Genomic DNA, 24,306 nt, shown 5'->3' on the forward strand with positions numbered 1-24,306 from the left:
AAACATCTCTGGCAGGGATAAAAATAATTTTCTTTTGCCAGGGATAATTTTTTTGGGTGGGGGAAAATCTCCGGCATCCGCCCGTTAATTCGCACATGTATAGGAATAACTTGGTGGGAACAAGAGGTGGCACTTGCCCAAAATTTTCAAGTTAGTGGAATTTTTGTAAACCTCTTGAGACCTGAGGAGCGAACCAATGAGTAATTTTTATGATATTTGCAAATGTGGCAGTTATTTATCAAAATAGTTCTGGATAGTACGTATTTTTATGGGATATAAAACTTTTCTTCTGCATCCGAAAGCTAAGCTCCAAATTCGATTGAGTTTGTGTTTTAAATCCACTTTATTCACAGTAAGGCTAATTGGAATTGGACCTACGTTTTAAAGTGGGATCCGAACCACTATGTGCCTCCACGGGGTATCGAAACAAAATTCGATTCTGCACCTCCTAAGTTAGGTCACAAGTTGTGCCCACAGCTGTTCATGTGATAATACCAATAATAATAATTTATATTTATTGACATTGTTTAATATTTTTATTAGTAGACATATAGTTCTAGATGCTTTTCTTCTGGCAATGTGATACGCAAAAAATCCGAAAACATCCTGTGACTCAGGTAACCAGCCAGTATCAACTTTTGCATTCCAAAAAACATGCCACTAATTGTTAGATGCAATGCCAGGATGCAGGATTGAAAGATAGGAATGGGAACAAAATTATTCAGTGCATTGTACTTGGAGTGTATACATTGTTCTGCAGCACTTAAATATCCCGTGAATGTTTTCAGTGTTTTAGCGATACTCAAGAATCCGATGACATCCTGTGACTCAGGTAGCCATTATTAGGTGTCACATTCCGAACAACATGCCAGGCGTTGTTAGCTGCAGTTCCAGGAAGCAGCACAGTGAGGTCGGAATGAAAACAAAATGGATCACTGCATTGTATTGGGAGTATATCCATTGTTCGAATACTAATTCCTTTAGGAGATGTTTTCATCGTGTAGTACGTCACTGAAGGAGTGGCTTATGTTTCCTTGCACATTATAAAGCCCGTACCGAGCCAGTAGGTTCCTTATTTGTTAGTTGCTGCTAGCTGGAAACGGATCGCAAGCGAACAATCTGAATACTTCATCCATCATGATGGGCTTGAAAGGTAAGCAACTGAGGAAAACCATGAAGGCCCAGTGGCAACGATTAGGGCTTCTGCACTATGCTAAACCTTATCTACATACAACTCGAAGTAAACTGTCCTTGCCCTCCAGTTCTGCCCCCCCCCCTCCCCAACCGTTTGGAACGTAATCGATGCCACTGTGAAGGCCTATGTGCTTACCGTAACTCCACATCTCTTTCTTCTTATCTTCATTTCTGTTCATCCTTTCTTTATCGTGTATTGTCGTTATTAATGGTCCTTCGGGCCAAATTTCTTCAGCAGGTGCAACGTGAAGGAAATTGACATAACCAGCAGTTTTTTGATCATCTTATCTCATGTCGGAAGTGTTCCATGCCCGTGTCTGTGGACTCGTGTTGTGAAAAATGGACCATGTATTTTCGAGGAAACGTTCTCAAAAGTGAAGTTACGTGCATTGAAAACAAGATTGCGTCAGACGGTCTATCAGAACAGAATGGTACAATGTTCCTCAACAAAACTCTGCAATTAACCGTGGACACTCATAAGTGATCTTTCGTCACAGTGTAGTGATGAGAAGTTTGCAGATTTCGATGACGAAATAGGTTCAAGATAGTCTTGAGCAAATGTTGGCGAGATTGTATGGATCTCAAAAGCAGCAAAGCACTACGATGGCTGCCAGTGCATCGGTGTTAGAGGGTTAGTGATGCGAGACTGTCCAAATTGGACTTGCCTGTTTTCGCGGTTTATTTGTGGCATCTGAGCATAACAATAACACTAACACTTCAATATTTAAGCCCACTCAATGAATATGGTAGACCTGCTTTGCTGCTGCAATTTATTACGATTAAAGACACAAATTAAAGGAACCGTGGATAATTCTGAACAATAGATAACAGCAAAAGCACGTTCTTGTAAAAGACACAATCAAGCGAGTCGTGCTCCAACTTTTCACCCAAAACAGGTGTTGCTTTGCTGAAGTCTCCCAGGCGTAACAGCTGAGCGTGTTCGCATAGTGAAAGTTCTCGAAGTTGTAGTTCAAGGTTTGGAGGCCATCTGGGTTCATACTGTAGAGAAAATACAGTGTTTCGCGACAGCAATGGGAGACCCGACTGAGTTCCAACGTCTGAACAACTGCGAGTGTCCTTCGATTCAAAAACGAGAGCGTTGCCAATGTCAACGACGTATCTAAACAACAAGGATACCAGTGCCAAGAGATATGAGACTTCTTCGTGTGTCAGCGTATTGTCCAGAGGGAAAGCAGTCCCACCCATAACACAAGTGCAGACAATATAATACGAGGGCGTGCTGAAAAGTAATGCCTCCTATTTTTTTATTATAGTGTAAACGCATTTTGGATTTTTAGCAACCATGCATTATACTCATAACAGTTTCCCGCTTCCCCATTGCAAGTTCCCTATCACACGGAACTGGATTTCTAGTAGGAATGTCCTAGTTGGCACTGAAGTAACTTTCTAGGTAGCAATCATGGCCGCCTGGCTGACTGCTTGACTGGTTTGGAGGAATATGACATGTTCTAATTGCTACTTGCTTTCCTCGACTGGATTCTGTGGAACAGCCAATCAGAGCAAAGTTTCGCCATGTGAAGATAATCTGTGAGTGTGCAAAGGAGCGCTTTTGTCTGTGGTTTCCGAGTGTTACTCCAGCAATGTATAACGTATACAGCATGAAAGGCGTGTTGAGTTACACCATCTATACTGAGTGTACGGTGTTTACATTTGAAACAACTAAAATATTCTTCCATACGTGTACAGTAAACGTTGTAAAGTATGTATTTAAGCAGCGCCATTGTTTTGTACCTAATAATTTTTTATACGAAACGATTTTCCTCTCGGTTGAATAGTTATCGACTTTTAAAAATGTGAAGTGATACATTGTTTACATCTCACGCGGCCGCCATTACAACTTCCCTCCCCCATTGCAAGTTAGAAAATTCTATCGCCAGAGGTTCTGAACTATAGCGAGGGAAATGGCAGCATGTAACCATACTATGTCCGTGCGCATGAAGTAGCGTGCGGTGATCGAGTTTCTAACGCAGAAAATGTGCCTCCAATTGATATCCATCGGAGAATAAAGGCTTCTTATGGTGAATGTATAAACGTCAGTACTGTACGAAAATGGGCTGTTCGTGCTCGTAATGAAACCCCCAGCCGAGGAACTCTGAACGTGCGTGACAAAGAACGGAGTGGAAGGCCGCGTGCTGCAACTGATGAAAACCGTGTCGATGAACTCATTAGAGATAACCGTTACATAACCCAGACAGAGACTGCATTCAAGTGTGGCATATCACGGGAGCGAGTGCAGGCAATACTCGCAGATCTGGGATACCGAAAACTTTGTGCACGGTGGGTGCTTCGGAAGCTCACTCCTGACGTGAAACACAAGAAACTGGACATTAGCCAACAGTTGCTTCAGCGCTACGAACTTAAAGGTGATGCGTTCTTAACAATATTGTCGCAGCTTATGGAACACTTGAGAGGAGTTCACTTTGATCCTGAGGATGCAGTGTAAACAGAATTTAGGCTGTTGGCTTCGTCGTCAAGATGAACAATTTTACTGTGACGGCATTAGTGATGTGACGTTGGTAGAGCGTTGGTAGACGCGTGTTGATCACCAAGGCGATTATGTGGAAAAGTAATTGTGTAGATATGGACAATAAAGTTCTAGAAACTTAACTGCATCTCCTTTATTACAAATATTGAAACGTTTTCCAATAAGCAAAATAGGAGACATTACTTTTCAACACGCTCTCGTAGTCTATCGAAGCTTGAAAGAGAGGGCATTTATGAAAAATAGTAGCATTTGTTTCAATTGTCTTAGTGTCCCAGTGCAATTCGAGTGCCGTAAATGTGATAAGAAGCATCACGTCTCCCTCCATCACGAAGTAAGTCCTACCCACCAAGCAGAGTTCCCAAAGTTGTAGAAGATTGTGACATCACACTTATCAGCAGATCATGACTGGAAATTTAACATCCAAGTCTTAGTGGCGGCTGAAGTTACAAACGTAAATAATTATGATGACCCGTTCCACTCCATCCCTGCCTTATTAGGCAGTAGGAGTTGAAAATGCTGCTCCAATTGTAGGTGCATGTAGAAATGGCGTGTATGCTGGGAATTCACATTTACCTGTTGATCTTGCAATTGCGCCTAGAGACGGTAGAAGCTCATACAGAACCTCTACATTGGTGGTGAGAAAAATTTCGTCATCGCTTCCGCATGTGGCTATTCAAAACGCAGCGAGTTGGAGTTACATAGTATGTAGACTTAACCTTGCAGACTGTACGGTAAGCCTAGGGGGTAGCATAAACATACTTATAGGAGGTAATATAGATGTATATCCACCGTTGCTTATAAGAGGAAAAGGCGAAGGAAATGAAGGAAAAGCGGTAGCTATTATAACGCTCTTAGGTTGGGTTGTTTGTGGAAGAGTAATGCAACAAGTTTAAAACATGATTCACCTCTCTGCACGTGTCAGTTGAATATAACGGCATAAACCAGTCCTTAAGACAATTATGGGAAATAGAAGAAATGCCACAGAGAGTTTCAACAGAAGAAGATGGCTTTTATGAAGAGCATTTCAATGTGACGCGTCGTCGCAAAACAAATTGGCGTTTTATTGTACGTTTACCATAATTCGGGTATTCCAAAAAGAGAGAGAGCGGGAAAATGTTTGTTGTCACAACAGCTAAGGCTACCAAGTGTTCCACCTCAACTTACAAGATATGTTATCAGTGGCGGAGTATGAGGGTGATGGTCCTCCTATGCAGGAACTTTGTGCAGTTGTGGTGTTACTTCGCTTCATGGCTCTGTGGTAACACATGGAAAAGGATTCTGAGGAATCGGGTGGCAAAGGTACAGGATGAGAGAGAAGTAAGGCGGGCGTGGGTTGCTAGTAAACTAGAAGACTGTGCAAGCCGTAGGGCAACTCCATCGGTCTCGGCTACCTATCCGTTTTATGGTGGCGGCGATTGGGAGACTTGCGGGAGCAGTTGACCCTCCTCACTTTTTGCCACTTTTGTCCACGCACTATGTTAAACCTTATCTACCAAGGGAAAGAAAAATGTCCTTGCCCCCCCAGTTTTGGCAACTTGCTCCCCCCTCCCCCAATTTGGAACCCAATCGGCGCCACTGTAATCTACCAGTTTTAAGAAATTCAGTGTTGTCACAAAAGTTGTTACTATGGTGGTGAAAATAGACAATTTAATTATTTGAGAATTACTCTTCCCTAAGTGCATTACAGCGTGTTGAGGCCGGGTGAAGGCACTTCGCATTCAATACTAAACATGATAATAACAAGCCTCATGATCCGTTGAGTGCTTCAGAGCTGTGCCTGGTAAAACTAGTCCAAGAAACTGAATTTTCATGTAATTCAAACCCCTAAAAAGTTTGAATTGAGAGGAATATTTAACAATATTTAATTTTATATAGAGGAGGAAATGAAGATCAATCCTGCCAACTAATATCTGAATGTTTAACTAGAACGTTAGAGAAAGGCTATGTTAGGCTGCATGTGGTTGTGGTACGAACGACGAACAATGAATTTAGATGCATTACATGTTGTGATCTTCACTTGCTGCATCAAGTGTCATTGTATTTGAAAGAAAGTATTCAACTAAAATATATAACTATGCTCTCGTGTTACCAGTCTACAAATATACCTTAAACTTGATTAAGGCAAGTTTAACAATTACAAGATGGTCTGGAGATTTATTGGAAAATTGAAACTATTTGGGAAACCATGGAATAATACAACAGGGAACTTGTAGTAAAATGAGTGGGGACAGTGTTCGGAAGCAAGATATCAAATCCTTTAATTTATATCTCGTTTAGAACCATTGACCATCTTGAACAATTTATGTGAACTTGTAGACTCACTTTATTAAACTAATCAATCTCGTATTTCATTGTCTAGCACTAATTTTGAAGCACCTTTCATTTGTTTTAGAGATTTTTGGTACTTTTTGCGGTGGCTGAAATTGTTTGAGAAGTAGATATAATGCAAAAAGAATAACAATTTGTTTTAACTAAACTGATACGCATGCAACGGTATCAACAGTTAATTTATTTGAACCGTTCAACATGACATGATACAGTTAGCGAAGTTACTAGTGTTGTGTAATTTATACAATACAATTGCAATGCACTCATTCTTAACGTTTTGTAAAATTAATTAGAAAAGTTATAATTTTCACTAAAAATAATTAAAGGCTAATTAGACGAAGTAATGGAAAATATATTTAAAAACAATGAAATAATGTTTACTGAGCAGAACTTTGAACAAAATGAAGCGAATTGCTTTATTAATGAGGCGAGTATGCATAAAGGTAAAGGTAAAGTGTTCCCCTGTGCATAGCACCACGCCATGAAGGCGTATAGGGGGTGTGGGGGTAACGCCCCACACTTTCTTGATCCGGTCGTGAGTGGGGTGATATGATCAGCATCACGACCGCTTTTACCCCCCAGGGTTTCCATGTTATTTGACGCTGGGTGGACGCTTCCATCGTTATAAAAGTTCCCGGATTTGAACCGGCCGAGGATCGAACCCGGGACCTTTAGCATGGTAGTCAGACGCGTTACCGACTTTTTTTTTCTTTTTAGACCGTTACCGACTTTTTTTCTCTTTTAATATTCTTTATTTTATGCAGTAGTGACTACTTACGTGATCCTATGATAACATTACACATATATCAGATCTAGATTACATAATTAGGTGTACTTACAAGAAAAGGGCCTGCAAAAAATTTGCATAGAGTGTTTTGCGGTTGGCTTGGTCCATCTGGTAATAATTCTCACTGTAGTGATATTGCAGCGAAATTTGCATTGACACTGAATATGTCCTAAAATATAATAAATATATTGAGCTACTAAAAACTGGACCGCTTTTATTTTAGTAAGAGGGAAGAACACAAAATCTGGTAACAATAAATGATCTACAGTAAATGTATCGGGCGATGTTCTACATATAGTACCAAGGCAAATACTTCCATTGATCTACCGTTGCGGGACATGTTACGAGGCGATGTCGTAAAGTGTCTTCAGCTTGATGACAATTGGAACATACAGCACTGTCAGTCATTTGGTATCGCCACTTTCGAGCACCGGTCGCAATGGCATCGTGAACTACTAGGTACCACAAAGATCGAACGCGGTTAGAAAGATGGGAGGCAGATATATTTCTCCATACGTTTGACCACAGTACATTAGTTCGGAGAAGCACAATTCGTGGCTGGTGGTGTAACCTGCAAGTCAATTGGTTATAGAAAAATTTCACTGTCATGCCATCGACATCCATGTGAGGTGAACCGATTAGGAGATAGCAAAACTCGACAAGAGTTGTCCTCAAATAGTTGTAGTGGGAAGGGATCTTCCCTGGATAAATGGGTGTTCGCAGTTCCACTTCATCTATCAGAGTATGTAGTAATCTTGCTGTTAAGCTATCAGGGTAGTGCAGAAGCAACTCAATGTTCCGTTGTAGAAACAAGGCTGAGGCTTGTCTCTCCACTTGGCGCAAGTTCAGTCCTCCTTTACTTGCTGGGAGGCATAACGTTTCATGTGCGACATGAAACAAATGTGCATGCCATATGAAGCGCGTTATCATCTTTCGTACTTGCGCCGCGACATTCGCAGGGACAGGCAAAACTTGCGCAGCATACCACAACTTCGATAATGCAAACATGTTCACATACTGTATTCTAGAGCGTAAGGATAATTGTCTATAACGGTTCATGTTCAACACTGCCTGGATTTTTGGGAGAATAGTTGTAAAAGTTCTGGAGACAGTCTCTGTGATGGTCGTAGTGAAGTTTATTCCCAAAATTGTCACTTTATCTACAATGGGTATAGTTACAGGTTCAGTCCACAGAGTGGGGTTACACCCTAGGGGTAAGATTTTAGATTTCTTCTGGTTCAAACTAAGTCCCGTCTGCTTTCGTAACGTTTCAAGTACTGCCTCCATACGAGTCAAGTCTAGCCGATCTTTCACGATTACGGTCACATCATCTTCGTACGCACATATTTTGTGGTTTCTCCCAAGAAGCCTGAGTCCCTGAAGTTTTTCATGCATCAGTCGTAAAAATGGAGCCAGAGCTGCGCAGAATGAAAATAAGGAAAATGGACATCCTTGACGGACAGAACGCTGAATAGCAAAGGCTTGCAACAGAAAACCATCGATAGATAGCTGAACTCGAGCTTCTCTGTATAAGCTCTGTATAGATTGTACAAAGAAATCGCCATATCCCACTTTTCCAAAGTATTGGAAAAGATAGTCATGTCTGAGGGAGTCAAAGACACTTTTGAAATCAAACGCCACTAAAGCAGCTTGAGAACCTTCAATATCTTGCATAGAAGTGATGATGTCACGTACACTAGTTAGAATGTGAAAGATTATACCACTTGTACCATATACATATTGATACGGCCCTAATAAAGTATCCGCAAATTGTTGCAACATTCGGGTGATCAAACGTGCAAAGATTTTATAATCAGCACATAGTAATGTGATTGGTCTGAAGTCTTCTGGCTTTCTGGGCTGAGATATTTTGGGAAGCAAAACCATAACACCCGTGAGACTCGTTCTTCCAAGGCGTTTCTTCGTAAACACAGCATTGAGCCAGCGTGTGAACAGTGGAGCCACCGTTGTCCAAAAGGTTTGGAACAATTCTATCGGGACACCATCGATTTCCGGAGCTTTACCTCTTTTTCCAATGTGAACAGACTCGTACACTTCTTTCTTTGAGAATGGCTGTTCCAAATAGCGACGGTCATCTTCCGTTAACATAGGAAGGTCCATCCCTTGCAGTGGAGTGCGATGGGAGCGTTGATCTTCCTTCTCTTTAAACTGATCTGCATAAAAGTCCCGTAAGGACTTTCGTATTAACTTGGGTTCGGTTAGTCTCCCCGTGGCTGTATCGAGACACGTTATCCTCTTTCGCTGTGCACTGCGTCTCTCTGCTAACACCTGCACCAACGAGGCTTCTTCTTGTGCGTCAAACATAGGAAGACGACTCCTAACATTGTAACCTTGCATACGCTCTCTGTGCATGCTCAGCAGCACTGCTTGCACTCGTTTCACTTCTTGACGCACTGGCTTCTTTTGTATTATGTGTTGTTAGTTCGTGAAGCACTCTGTAGTAAAAGTTATATTTCTTATTGAAATCTGAGTATTTTTCACGACTATATGCTAAACAGAAATATTTAATGGAAGGTTTTAGAAAAGTGTCCCACCACATAATAATGTCAGTTTGACGTACGCTCATTTCTTCCCACTTCTTCCATTTTTGTTTAAATTCGGTACGAAATTGTTCATCTTCCAATAACCGTACATTGAACTTCCAAAATCCCCGCCCTCGTCCAACTGAAGGTACATCCAAACTCATGTCGAGTTGGACACTTAAATGATCACTAAAGCACGTTGGGAAAATTCTAATCGCAGATATTTTGCTAATCATGTGTGCACTAACGTAAAAACGATCAAGCCGACTCGCTGTGTCGGCACGTATGTCTGTGTAGCCGTCTATATTCGGACCTTTAGCCACCCAAACATCGTGTAGTTTAAACCCTTCAACCAGCGTCTGCAAGCTAGGTGATGTATGGAATCCTGGATATTGGTCCTGTCTTCTTAGAGTACAATTAAAATCACCCACCAGCACAATGTTTTGACGGGAGCCACCTAATTCCTTCGCCACGTCTGTAGCGTAAAATATGTTCCGAGTATTTCTAGCGTTGGTACCTGATGGTGCATAAACATTACAAAACCATATGTTTCCTATTTGGATACATGTGATACGACCAGACGGTTGATGGTAAACTTCCGTTATATGGAGGCCTTCTTTCACAACTATGGCGGTTCCTAGAGAATTGTGAGTTAAATTGTTATACACGGTATATTCACTGCCCAGACAGAAATCATCGGTCCCGACTTCTTGCAGGAAAATTACATCCAGGTGACTTTGCTTAATATAATCTAAGAATGCATGATGCTTGACACTAGATTTCATCTTGTTAATGTTTATTGTTGCAAAATGATATATGGGGGTCGTCATGTGGGATTCTGTGCTATTGTACCCGGTGGGAATGTTATGTGCAGATACTGACGTTGAACTATTTACCTTTTTCAATTTCACTACGACATGCGACAAACATAACCCTAATAACATTATAACGCGGACAACACACTTCATAAGTAGGATATGGTAGACATATATCACACATTGACTTCAAGCGACCAATCAGAGCCGCCGCTAGATTTCGCATTTTGTTCTCTTGTCGCACCCATCGTTCTACGCAGTCGCCGAGACACGGGAGACACCGAACGATGAGGGCCATCTTGCCGCCGTGTCGACGCCGTATCGGTCGTAGGGAGACTGCGTTTCTTCTTCTTTTTTGGTGCCTTTGTTGTTTTCGGCAGAGCGCCTGATGCGGGGGACGCCGTCTCGAAGTTTCCACCTTCAACTGCATGATCATCATCTGCCTGCTGTATCGGACTATGGGGCACCTCTAGGGTAACGTCAATTGTTTCTTGCTCATTCGTCTCTGCTACGTGGGCTGCTTGGTTGACATTCACTTGGTCCACACTGACGGGGATAGGAACGTCTGCTGTTGTCTTGTTTTCTACACTGGGTGGTAAAGTGGAATCTGGTACGGTATTTTTAGGTACATCCTGTAGTGAAGCTTGTACGTTGCCCTCATTTTCCTGGTCTCCGGAGCGTTTCAGTTGCACAGGTAGTATAGTGGGTGTCGGGGTCATCATTTTCTCAGCAGCCGGCACATTCCTCGGGACAGGACGTGCCGCCCCGGCATAGGACGTATCTTCGGGTTTCTCCATTTGACGACGTCTGGACGGACAGGTAACGTAAAAATGGTCACTAAGGACACAGTTACTGCAAGTACGGTCTTGCCCGCTATATGTCACCCAGTATCGTCTGCCACTGATTGTGACGTACGATGGAATCGCACGAGTTAGATTCATTTTGGCGATTTTACGGCCAGTTCTTACCGGATAAATATGATCACTGGAATACCGTTCATCGTCCAGGGATATTATCTGATCGTACGTACTCAGCACCGGTCGAATAGCGTCATCGGACAGTTCACTCGGTACAACGTGCACTCTAACTATCATGTAATTTGCATCCGCCCACGTAACAAGCACTGGACAGTCCCCGTCTTCGTCACTATATTTATATTCTCCGTTTGACTGCAGCAACAACTGTTCACACACTACTTTCGATAGTAGTTTCAGAAAGATACAACGTCTATAATTGTCTACTTCAATACTTACTACTTGTTCCGGTTTCAATTTCATCGTCTTGCTAATCCAATTGTGTATTTCCGTCGAAGTTGGTTTCCTTCGCACTTGACTGAAGTTCAGTTTTAGTGTATTCAATTTCTTGATTACCATGTTGGCATCGTCGCCGTGTTTCACTTCAACCGGACTTGCGAGTAATACGCGCTACGTGACTTCGAGCTATTAGAGAGACGCGCAAACACAACCGTCTCAGACCACTGCTCGAGCCAGACTGTCGACTGAGCCACCGCGGCCACGCATGTATATAACAATCACTGTTTCTATCTTGCTGTTTTCGATTAATCTATTGATGAGGGAGGATCCATGCTGGCGGTTTTTTTTAATTAAATGAAAATTTTACAAACCTCTATTCATCAGCTGATTTCCAAATGCGTAAAGATTTTGTATAATTAAATGACCATTTTGTCCCTACTTCACTGATTTGTTGGTACTCTCCGATGACACAGTGGTAACGTCTTCGCCTTAAAATTAAGGAATCTTGGGTTCGATACTCGCTGGGGACGCATAGTGGTTCGGATCCCAATTTAACTGTAGGTCCAGTCCCTATTAGCCTTTCTGTGCATGAAGTAGACTTAAAGACAAAAAATCAAACTTTTGTTGGTATTGCATGTAATCGTGATTCCGTAACTTATGATCAGAGTTAGGATTTTTAGGTGCGCACCTTTTTTTCGTAGTGAAAGTGAGACCTCTCTGGAAGGACTCAGTGTGTGAAATGTTGCCTCAACGTTAGAATGGAGCTAATTTTCCAGCACCTTTTTTCCCCTTTTTTGATAACCTTTCCCCTTCCCTCCCTTTTCTGGTACGTTTATCTATTTTCCCCCTTTTTCTTGTTCTTAATTGCTTTTCCTCCCCTTTTACTGGTGTTGTTAAATATATTTCCTCAGCAAATCATTGATTTTTTTTTTCGCGACACTTTTCTCTTTAAGATGTTTACACATTGTTAACTGAAATTGAATGTATTTAAACTGTGCTTGATTGTTGCCTATTTGAAATCAACAATGGAAAGACCGCTACTGATATGCACAAGATCGCCGTTATTTTTTTCTAAGATAGAAGGAACAAGGAAACGCAGTTTGGTCTTGGAAGCAATGATGCAACAATGTGTTTCTGAAGTGGTGGGTTTCACGTTTCATGTGTGCGCAGTGGACAGATATTGTTTGTGGATGTAAGTTCCTTACCTGCTTTTTCACTCTGTTAGATCCTGTTAGTGCATGTACTTTACCATGCCGAAAGTGCCCAGATCCCGATTTATCAGTCAGGCTCAAGAATTTAAGCACGAGTTCATAGAAAGTGATGGAACTGTTCTTCGATGCACGGTTTGTGATACGGGAATCACATTAGATGAAAATCACCAGAGATCGCATCCAGCAACATATTTCCAGCTCTAAGCATTGAAAGAACAAGAATCTGCAAGGAAGTAAATCTCGGCAGCCTCTCTTACGCAATGCATTTGAGCAGTGTTCTTCCAAGAACCAAAATTTAAATTTAATGTTGACTTCTGTGTATCTTTTACACAAGCGGAATTTGCCACTTCCACAGAGTTGCCATTCCAGTGAATTCTAAGTTTGCCCCACTTGTTTCTGTGGATGTAGAGAGAAGCTTCAGCTTATATAAAGATATTTTATCTCCGAAAAGAAACAAACTCACTTTTAAAAATTTAGAAATGCTTAATGTTGTAAGGTACACCAGCTTTGTGTTTTCCCCCGACTCTGGTGAATAACTGTAACAGAAGCTATGTGTGTGATGTGTACACAGCTTCGAGTGAATAGCTTAGACTAATAAAATAGGAGGGAAAGTTTTAATAAGTAGTATAATTATCAGCACCTTTTTTTTTCCCCCAATCGGCACCTTTTTTGCCCCTTTTTGGGTCTTATTTTAGCACCTTTTCCCTTCCTTTTTCCCAATGAAATTTTCCCCTAAAAATCCTAACTCTGCTTATGATTTTAAATTTACATCACCTCACTAGCTGAGTCACTGCTTCGTGAGATCCAATATTCAGCATAGTGGCCATAACTCAGTACTTCCGGATGTGTATTGCAAATCAATGTCCTTAGTAGTGATGGGCGTTTGTGGCATGGACAATAACCCCCAGAGATGAAAACCTGCGTAAAATTCTCCCCATCTCTTCATTATGCCAAAGCAAGGAGAAACACATTCAACTTCTCTTCTAGGTACTTCCAACTCCCCCCCCCCCAATTTAATACAAATTTTGACGAAAAAGAATTAGGTTTATAGCCAGTATTTATACAGTAGTAGTGCCTGCCACTTGTTACAGCAGACACATTATTTATAATTGTGTAAACTTTTTCTCTATTGCATTCCAGATATCTTCGTAAGGATCAAAGTCCTCGTGGCAAACATGGTCCAGTGCATGAAGAGCTTCATGACGGCTGTTAGTATTGCCAAGTTCTCTGCTGCTACCATGGCCCTCGTGGACTTTTTCCACATGTACACGGGCCTATTGTTAGTGGCGTGTTCCATCGTCACATCTTCAGTCCAGATCTTCGGCCAGCCAATCAACTGTACTGTCAAGGGTGAAAATGTCGGAGCTATTAAAATCGCAGAAGATATCTGCTGGCATTCCGATAATTTTAGTTTCCCAGTGAACTTCAGCTACAACACGGAAGAAGTCTACACAGCTAGCTACCAGTGGGCTCCATTGATTTTACTATTGCAAGGAATGCTCTTTCTTCTGGTCTCTGACATCTGCACAGGACGTCACTGGCTTTCTGAAACCTTGTGCTTCAACAGGAAGTTCCACCGGTATCGTTTGCAAAGGATACACGACGTCGCTTCAAAAGACGTGCTTTTTACCCTCGCAAGCCACATCTTTATTTTGGCGAACGTCGTGCTACATTTATTCTTCGTTGACTTGCTTCTCGCGAACGCCTTCACTAACTATGGATTTGGGATCATACTACTGCCATACTTGAAACCATCCTCAAGGAACGACGTCGTCTTGACTGTTTTCCCCAGAGTCATACGATGCTACATGGACAAAGTGGATTTCTGTTTCTTGCCAATCAATGCGTTGAATGAGGAGATATTTGTCACTTTCTGCCTCTGGCTTGTCGTATTCGCAGCTCTCATCTGTCTGCAGATATTCTTAGACTTGGCTTATTTGCTGTTTTGCAGAAACAACAATAAATGCATCAAGTATACCGCGCTGAAGTCTGGACCTAAGCGACTGAAGATGATTAAGAACCGAACGATCGACCTTGAAGCCTGCACAGTAGATCAGTTTGGCGTGCGCATTTTCAAGAAGCCACCCAAGGACACTCGTAAGTCGTTCTCATTATGGAAGAAATGCCATCATCTCTAGTCATCCTCGGCAATGAGAAGAATAGAGGGAATGGCTACATTCCACTTCCTGTGGCACAGAAACTGCTTTATATGCTCAGCAGCAAAGAATTTGCAGACAATACAGAGTACATGACTGTCAATGATGTCTAAGTAATTGAATAGCAAACCAGTGTCTAAAACTTCTGAAATGAGTTCCGTTCTCCGTTTGGTCTAAGAGCAATGTCAAAATTCTTTGCTAGGTAGAAGGAACTCAGTACGGGACATTGTTAACTTTCTTTCTAATAGTGAGCAAGTGAATGAATTTGGTAGATACATTGTCAAAATTCAGTGTCAATTGAATTAAATTCAATATATTTGCTCCTAAATTTCCATTGAGCATCTGTAGCACTCATCGCTTTATCAAAATGTAGCACACAATTTTTTTCAGCTCCAAAAAGCATCATCTTGAATTTACCACCATCCAGCGGCGAGAAATGGAACTGCAGGGAACAACTGCAATTCAAGAAACACTTACAACTTTACTCGTACAACTAATGTGCTGTGTCACTTAGTAATGATAATAGTTTATTTACAATAAATTGTTGAAAGTTGTATCGGACTTTATGTACACCCTGTATTTGATGCAAATAATTAAATTCCGTATTATCAATAACTACATTATTTAAATGTAGATATTTTCAAAATTTATTGTCAATGAGAACAAAACAAATGTATTGGGTTGGAAGTAAAAACATTATCTACCAGCGTCCTATAAAGAGGACAGTTAATTTCTGTTTTTTTTTTTTTCTAAATGTAAAACTTAGCTTTTGAATCAGTAATTGTTTGAGTATTGTCCATAATTATAGGTAACTATTTGTGATGAGTACAGCATAGTTTACATATAATTATTTCGAAGCAATATTAGCGCCATGTCGCACTATCAGTTTGATTCATGTAGTTTGCAAACAAAATGCAGTGAACATGTAACAATGCTATATTTTACTTAGAAATGGTCTTCAGAGGAGTTAAATGAAGAATATCTCAAAGTCAAATTATTTATGTCCGTTTTGAATGGTAATGATCTTTGTTGTCCTATTTTTAGGACGCTGGAACTAAAAGGTATCTTTTTCCTCACAGATGTCTATAGCTTCGTTCCAGCAGAAGATAAAGCAGTAACTCCATATACGTCCCAGTTGTGATTTTAATGAGTGAGGAGGTAGCAGCTTGCATGCTGCAGTGTCTGTTATCTGTCTTACCTTTGGCATTGGCGTACGCAGAGGGGGCTGATGGGGCTACAGCCCATTTCCAAAATTTTGAGGAAATTAACATTTTCAAATAAAAAGGTGAAAAGCTTGGGACAAAACAGAATGGTAAATGCAACCCCCCTGAAAATTACACTCGATTGCCATTTTTGATAAATGTACGAAATATCTTATGGTGTACATCGTCCCCCTGGATAGCTTCTATGTACTATCCACCTTTACAATTCCAGCCCATCTCCCAAAAATCCTGCTTACGCCACTGACCTTTGGCGACATGTTTCGAAAGGAACTTGCAGCAAGTGAAATGCAGGGTATTTTCTTTGATCCAGATGTAGCTGACAAATCTGAAGAACAGCGTGGTGATTCAAATTCCTTCCACTGGTGGATGCTCTGAACGAGAGATTTGGAAGGTGGCCTATATTTGAGAAATGTTTGTCAGTTGATGAAATGATCGTACAATATTATGTCCGCCACGAACCGAAGCAATTCATTCGGGGCAAACCAATTCGATTTGGATGTAAGGTGTGGGCTTTGTGTGGTGCAAATAGATACTGATTGGATTTTGATATCATTACGTAGCACACAATGAGAAAGAAGGCTTAGTTTTGGGTTCCCGTGTTGAGCTCAATATGTTGGATCCAGTTCAAGAGCCAAAAGTCCCTGGGAATTTTTTGATAATTTATTTACAAGCAGAGACATACTTGTTCACATGCGAGCCAAAGGCTTTAGAGCTACTGGTAGGTCTACGTTGAGGCAGAGTTGACTTACAGTTGGGACAGCGTACTAACCGTGGGCAATCACAGGGCACAACGATTATTTTGACAAAATCCTGTTTCTCTACTGGCTGCTTTGTGGAGGGGGAATTTTAACGTTCTCGGCTCTTGCAAAAGCGATGGGTCTAATTGAGTGTTTGACCGCGAGTTCCTTCGCAGGTAAAGGCGACAACACAGGCTCACTGCCATAAAGGCGGTCTCCACGCCGGTACCTGGCCAGGCGGAACTTTAGTAAGTGTCCCTTGAAGGATTCAATAGAGTTGAGTAAAGATGCAAAGGGCACAGTTGACTACTATTTTGATGTGAAAGGATACATACTTTTCGTCGAGTGGCATGCTAATAAATGTGTTACTGTAGGTACAAACTCAACCACATGGCATAAAGACACATTCATGGGTGGCGTTGGTCACCACGACTGGCTTGTGGGGAAATACAATGTTTCAGTTCGACGTACAAAATTGTATTGTCTTTTTACAAGAATGCTTGACAGGCAGTTGTAAATGCATGGATAGTATGCAGAAATGTATCACAATCAGGAATGGACTTGTTGGAATACAAAATAAGCGTTGCTGTAGCATATTTGAAAGCAGGACGTCCATCTACATCGCGAAGACCAACAAAAATTCATCACACTCCCCCTGCCAGATATCAAGGATGATGGCATTTGGCATTATGTTGGGCGGAGAGATAAACAGAGAAGGTGCCAAAGACAGAAGAACTGCACATCTAAACCCCTAACATTTTGTGAGAAATGTCAGGTAACACTGTGCAAACACTGTTTCACACCTAATCACATAATATAATTAAGCAGAGGTCAAAATATGTACTTACCCCCCTACTACAAAAAAAATGAAAAATGTATATGTATCTTGTGTGTGAAATGACATAAGCGAATAACTTAGGTGTTATTTTAAAACATTTGTCCAAGCTGTGAAACATATTTAATCTTCGATCTTGTCAGAAAAGGTCCATGTGTTGAGCGTGATACCCTCTTATGCCAGCGTCCTATTTTTAGGGCAGTTATTTACACGAAACTGGTGACAGGTATTTTTTTTTATTACTTTGTAGATCGCTTTAAAATAACCCCTTAACATTTTCATTCAGAATTTCCATCAATAAAATCAAAATAAAAAGTGTGGTACTTAACGGGTCCGTTGTCGGTCATAAGGAAATTTGTGTACTTATATATTTTCCCAACAAACTGTGTAGCATTGTTAAAATGGTCAGTGATAAACCCACTTGCTGAAGTTGACTAGTCTTGAAGATATTATATGCCAGCAGAAAGACCAAACTGTCAGCTGTCCTTATCACAATGTCAAGATTTATTAAGACATTTTAATTTATTACCTAGTCTTTTATATTGACAAAAGGTAGGGGAGACTGTTGTACCTTGAGCATAGTGACCTTGGAACATTTACTGGTTCTGATTATTGCTGCCACATAGCAGCCTCAAACTCAACTAAGTTGTAGAGAATGTCGATAAGTAGCGCTGACAGTAGTTCTACTTTGTTTTGTTACAAAGCGTAAATTCTCTGGACGAATCAAATTTATCAGTGCCAAAAGTCAATATTTTATTGGTTGTAATTCGTGTTCTAACCAAGAAAAGCAATCGTGTTTGTGACAGTAATCATGTACAGCGTGTTCCTTATCATATGGTCAGTAAATACGTATGGTAACTTTAGTAATTTCTTGTAACCTGTAGCTAAGGCAGCCATATTTGTTGAAATGCGCGTCCTCGTGTACATTGGAACACACAACTTCATGCACCATGGAACACTTTACATGTCATTACATTTTATTTATTTTATCCTTATTAGGATTGTAAAACAGCAAAATACAAACAGGAAGTTGTAAAGAAATCTTGAATAGATATTGCTAGTATTTTTTTTTAACGGAAACCAGTCAATACCTAAAATTTAAAGAAAATAAAGTGTAAAAATTATTCCATGGTACATACAACCGTCTCCCCTACTACAGCAAGGAGTCCAGCTAACAAGTGAATATCAATATTTCTCTGGATGTTACCGACAGTGTATTTTTGTAGCATATAATATCAATTGCACATTATCTATTCTCCATAATTTTACCTACTACCCTATATACTGTAATCTCGAATATTTTTAAGGTAAAATAATAGTTGATGGATAATGTCCAATTACGTAAGATATTATGTCAATTCAATAGGAAATTAACCATTCTGTAGCAATGAAGATTCAGTTCAGTTTCTTTTAAGTCCACTTTATGCACATAAAGGCTAATCGAGACTGGACCTACAGTTTGAAGCGGTGTGTCCTTATCTCTGTCACGTGGAGATGGAATGCACACATTGTTCAATGGAAACGCGCTTCGTGACTGAAGTAACAAACAGTTTACATTTCGTAGAAGGCAATGTGGACTCAAGAAATTCGTCAAAATTGATCATCGTAGCTACGTGGACTGTAACTCACTCAAATGTTAACCTTTCTACGCGTAGCACTGCATTCTTACAGGCAATGGTACCACTGACGGGGAGGGGGCAGGTAGGGCACTTGGTCCCCTGAGATATCTGGGAAAAATTCACATAATTCAATTTGCGAAATTGCAGGGTGAAAAAATTGACGAGGAATGCCATGAAACACAGTAGATTAAGCACTGTCGGATTAAAAATTATAGATACTCTAGTTTGAACTCCAATAAAAAAAAATCATCAGTAGACCTACATAAAAACGAGTTTACATCAAAATTTAGCTTGTTCAATTCTACGTGAATCTATGCTAAGCATTTTTTAGCATGTCTTATATTTTTTAACGTTGTGAGAACAAAGAAATGGCCGTTTTTTTTTTGGAGGTTTGCAAACGATCGTTCTCTTTCAAATTCTATATTAAAAAAATGGTTCTCCGATGGTGTTGAAATTTTAGTACGGTACAGGCAGAAATGTTTTTAACTCGGTTCTTAATTTTCAGATTTTAAAAAATTGTCAAAAGGCTGTTCTTATCAATTTTGCGAAACAACGTTTCCTTGGTATTGTAGTCCTAAAAATACAATTTTCGTTTTGTTTCGATGCTCTTTGCATCTGTTCTTAAAATCGATTATCATTGTCAATTCACATTGCTAATCAGATTTTCTGCAGATTTTTATTCAGCGGAATATAGATATACGTGGAACGTGGCACCATCGCATACATTGACTCACATGCTTCCATGGTTCACGTAGCTCTTTATTCCGCCGAATAAGAGTCTATATACAATCGGTGATGAAAAAGGAACAACGACTTGGAAACTGACTAGCCTTCTAGAATTTAAGGTTTTAACTTTCAGCGTGTTCTGTTTATCGCTCTTAAGTAAAAATACGAAATATATAAATGAATTCCTTGTTAATTGCAATAATGACTATATTGTGATTATGTAGAACATTTCGTCTTCAGCTGAACGAAGAAAAATCTTTGAATTTTGTACATACATCAAGATATTTTAATGATTGGATGGACAGTTGCCTCTCTCCAGTCATTGTCGTCATATTCACCCATGTTGTTAGTCAGCATGTCCATCAGACCTACCGGAGATGACTACTAAGCAAATCCATCAACACCTTAAGAGAAGGGAAATGCGGATGATGCCACGAAAGATAAAAATACACCAAATAGAAAATAAGGTATTTTAAAACGTATCCGGGTGTCCCTATCCTGGACAATCCAATCTTTTCCATCCTTACCGATTTCCTTTAGGCCCATCTCAACGTTATCCCTCCATCTTCGTCTTGGTCTTCCTACAGGTCTCTTACCATTAGGTTTCCCATCAAGAATCCCAACTCTTCATTACTCTTCCGTTCGTGCAACATGGCTTGCCCACCCAAGTATTCTTGATTTAATTATTTTAATAATATCTTCACAGGAATACAAATTCTGCAGTTTTTAAATTATGTAACCTTCTCCACTCACCTGTCTCCTCATCCCTTTTAGGTCCAAATATTTTCCTAAGGATCTTATTTTCAAATACTCTTAATTTATGTTCTTCGTTTAATTTAAGGGACCATATAATACTACAGGCAAAATTACTGTTTGCATATTTTAACTTTGTTCTTAGATTTTATGAAGTGAAAAGTTGCACTCTTTCCAGAATCAAGCCTGCCTTTTATTTCCTCTTAGCCATATGATTTTAATTTGTTAGTATTGAATTTGGAAACTGATTCAAAGAAGTTGTTATCAACAATAATAAAAAATTTATTATTACCCAACATTTGGTTTCGATCTGTAAGCATATATTTAGTTTTCAATTTGCTAAATTCTAAATCTATCTCTTTAGCTGCTTTGAAAAATATTTTTACATTATTCTTAATTGTATTTACATCATCCCCTAGCAAGTCTCTACATCATCTGCACATGCTAACAACTGAGTAAGACCATTTAATTTTAGACCTTGATTTGGTTCTTTTACTTTCCTCACAGCATATTCTATGACAAAATGAAAGAGCAATGGAGATAGTGCATCTCCTTGTCTTAACCCAACCTGAATTGTAAATTTGTCAGACATATTAATACTCACACGAATTTTATATTGTTTCATTACTGCATACTTTTGTCATATTAACAAGCTTCTTAGGTAATTTTCCAAACTCGACTAACACTATGTTTTTCAACTGAATCATATGCCTTTGTAAAGTCAATGAATACCTGAAGGACATTTAGATTATACGCGTATTTCTTAAAGGAAGGGTGCTGAGACCGAAGCGACGCGCCACAGGGGAAGTTCCCAACTAAGTGACAAGCAACATGGTGCCTTCAGTCTATTAGCAAGCGTTTGATGCTAATTATGCGAACAACAGATGTAGGCGACACGATAAACCGCACGTTACAACAACAGATCTAGGCGACACGATAAACCGCACGTTACAACAACAGATCTAGGCGACACGATAAGTAAGCCACACGTGTCGCTTTGTCGCTTGTGTGTCGCTCAAACTGGGCCATTTCCTCAATAGCTTGCAACATGTTTCCGTGGGTTTTTTTTGCGCATGCATGATGCAATGAGCGTCTTGCTTTAGGGAGATTGCGCACCAAAGCGACAAGCGGCACGCGACACTTATCGCTTGAGGATTTCACCAACCGAACGCTGACCTGTGCTGCCCGTCATGCAGCTACGATGTGAAATGTTGCTTTTGATTGGCTCGTTTCCAAGCGACGTGTGTCGCGTGTCGCTTCGGTATGAAAGTTGCCTTGGACCGAAGGACTCGTGTCGCTTTGGTGTGAAATATCCGTATCGTTTGTCGCATGTAGCTTTGGTCTAAAATCTCATTGAGGAAACTGAGCTTGTGTCCCTACGGTTCGAAAGGCTGCATTGATTGATTACCGATTGCTCGCTTCCAAGCGACACTTGTGGTTTGTCGGCTCGGTATGAAATATCTCTCAGGATACTATTTATATTCTAATAACATAGAAAAATAAACTCTAGTACACAATCCAACACCTGACGTCCGGAATCACATTGTGATGTTTCTTCTTGTGTTCTTTAAGCATGCTATTTATTTATTAATTTTATTTTACTTTTCTTTCCAAATTAATGGCATTTGGTGACTGCAAATCACTCCACAAATATAACTGTTTCAATCAATTCACGTACCGCCTTTCAAGGCAAACAAATCTACACAATATATTCCAAAAACTAACTAAGTCGGATTACTTTCATAAGAAAATTAGAAGCCGTACTGATCACACTGCCATCTATGTTGTCATCCGTCTCGGGAACCATTTCTTGAGTCGTTTTCCACACTACGTTATTCAAGGCGCTTAAGTTATACTGAAATGTCTCTTTGTTGAAGTTCTGCTATCGTAACTTTTCGAAACGTGAGGATTGTTTACAAGGTCTTTTGTAGATTAAATATTGCGGTTCTTCCTTCGATCAAAACATGTGTGGTTAAAGATTTCGACAACGAGGCCATATCCTGCTACAGTTACCATTCTTAGCTTGTTGATTTCATGTGGCTGTCGTCTGTTCAGACATTGAATATGGACAGATTTGTAATAAAGATCACAAACACCGATAGTGGTAAGGAGTTGGATACAGAGAGACCAAAGAAGAAGATAAATGAAGACAATGGAAATGGGAGTGCGCCTCGTAATAATAGTTCTTCTTCATCAGTTGAAATTACGGCTTCTGAGTGCAGTGCCAGTATTTAATTTACTGATATTTTGAAATCTCAGACTTCTATTTAGAGATTGAGATTAAGAAATGAAACTATCAGTAATTTTAGAGCATTTGCTAGTCTAATGTTTTTTTCAACGAAGACTTTCAAATATAGTGCATGGTTGGAGAGGGCTGAGGTGTCAAATATGGGGTAAGTCGCCACGCTACGTCAACAGCTTTAAAATGAGATATTTTGATCTGTAATTATCATTGCAGTTAGGTACCTAGTATTGCATTTGAATGAAATCAGTCTGAACTTTACATGTCTTTTCAGATCAATGGACCTTCTCATATGTTTCAGATTTGAGAGAAGAACGAACCTAAGACTGAAGGTGAGAGGGGCAATCGTCCCCGCCCCCCGGTTAGTCTAAAATATCGATCATATAAGAATAAATGTTGTTACCTCTCTCTGAGGTCAAAAAATACGCCATCAGCCCCGAACATGACGTTTGAAACAAAGAGTAAACTTTTAATAAAAGTTTGTACATTCCATGGTTAGCAGCGTTCAAGCCCGAAAGGGCAGAGAATTGATTGTATATGGAAACGATACTTGTCTGTCTCTAGTCTCGTCTTTTCCTGTTCTTTCACTCAGAAAATGTAAATTAGTAAAGAAAACGTAAGGAGAGAAGTAAAACTTATCAGTATTTTGATTCTACATCAGGCGACTAGTGCAGTGCAGTGATCTTCCGACGCGACCTTGCAGTCCGTATACTTTCTGCAAATGATTTACACGTATATATGCACAGTTGTATCCTTGGTGCGGAAGGAAATCCAAACTCATCACTACAATTTGCAGAGTAAATGCCGAAAAACGCCTTCTGCAGTTATTCTACTCTGAACAAACAATGACTGTATCGTCTGACCAAGTCTAAATTTGGAAAGCGAAGGGGAGATTAGCCAAGACTTGGATTTCCAAGAACTTACAAGGTGCACCCTTTCTCATGGCCGATGAAGCTCGTTTAAATGTTAAGCTGTACTCTGTCCCCCTTCCCCGGTGTATTGTTAAATGTGAGCACACTTGCAGGTACAAAACCTGGCAGGTTTCAAAGTAAAACTGGAAACAGAAGCAGGTAATTCCAACGGGGATAATTGGTTTGCAGAGACCTGACTGCGATGTCGCGTGCTTCTTGCTGTTAACGGAAACTTGAGTGCACGTTCACAAATCTAGTGCAAAAATGTTTTTCCAAACATTCTTAAAAACCAAGATAACTCGAAATACATGTAGTCTCATTTTTTAGAGCGTAACTGGGAGGAAGCGGGGAGCAAAAAGACAATCTTACGCTTCCTCTGTGGTTTCTTCACATCAGGCAATACTGGAAGCACTGTGTAGAGGCGGAACAACCAAGAGATTAACTTTTATTTCTTGGCCATTTAGATT

General features: G+C 40.2%; 2 protein-coding genes across 2 annotated transcripts in view; one reads left to right on the forward strand and one right to left on the reverse strand.

The window, feature by feature from the left end:
* Window positions 1-24,306, reverse strand: part of LOC145977773 (arylsulfatase B-like) — a 135,078-nt gene that overhangs the window by 105,085 nt on the left and 5,687 nt on the right. The window lies entirely within an intron of this gene.
* Window positions 1,095-15,256, forward strand: LOC145990546 (innexin inx3-like). The gene is made up of 2 exons (XM_083126259.1): window positions 1,095-1,153; window positions 13,778-15,256. The coding sequence occupies exons 1-2, from the start codon at window positions 1,138-1,140 to the stop codon at window positions 14,773-14,775; spliced, it is 1,014 nt and encodes a 337-aa protein (XP_082982385.1). The 5' UTR covers window positions 1,095-1,137; the 3' UTR covers window positions 14,776-15,256.

Source organism: Lepisma saccharinum, chromosome 1 (assembly GCF_977018435.1).
Source record: "Lepisma saccharinum chromosome 1, izLepSacc3.1, whole genome shotgun sequence".
NCBI lineage: Eukaryota > Metazoa > Arthropoda > Insecta > Zygentoma > Lepismatidae > Lepisma > Lepisma saccharinum.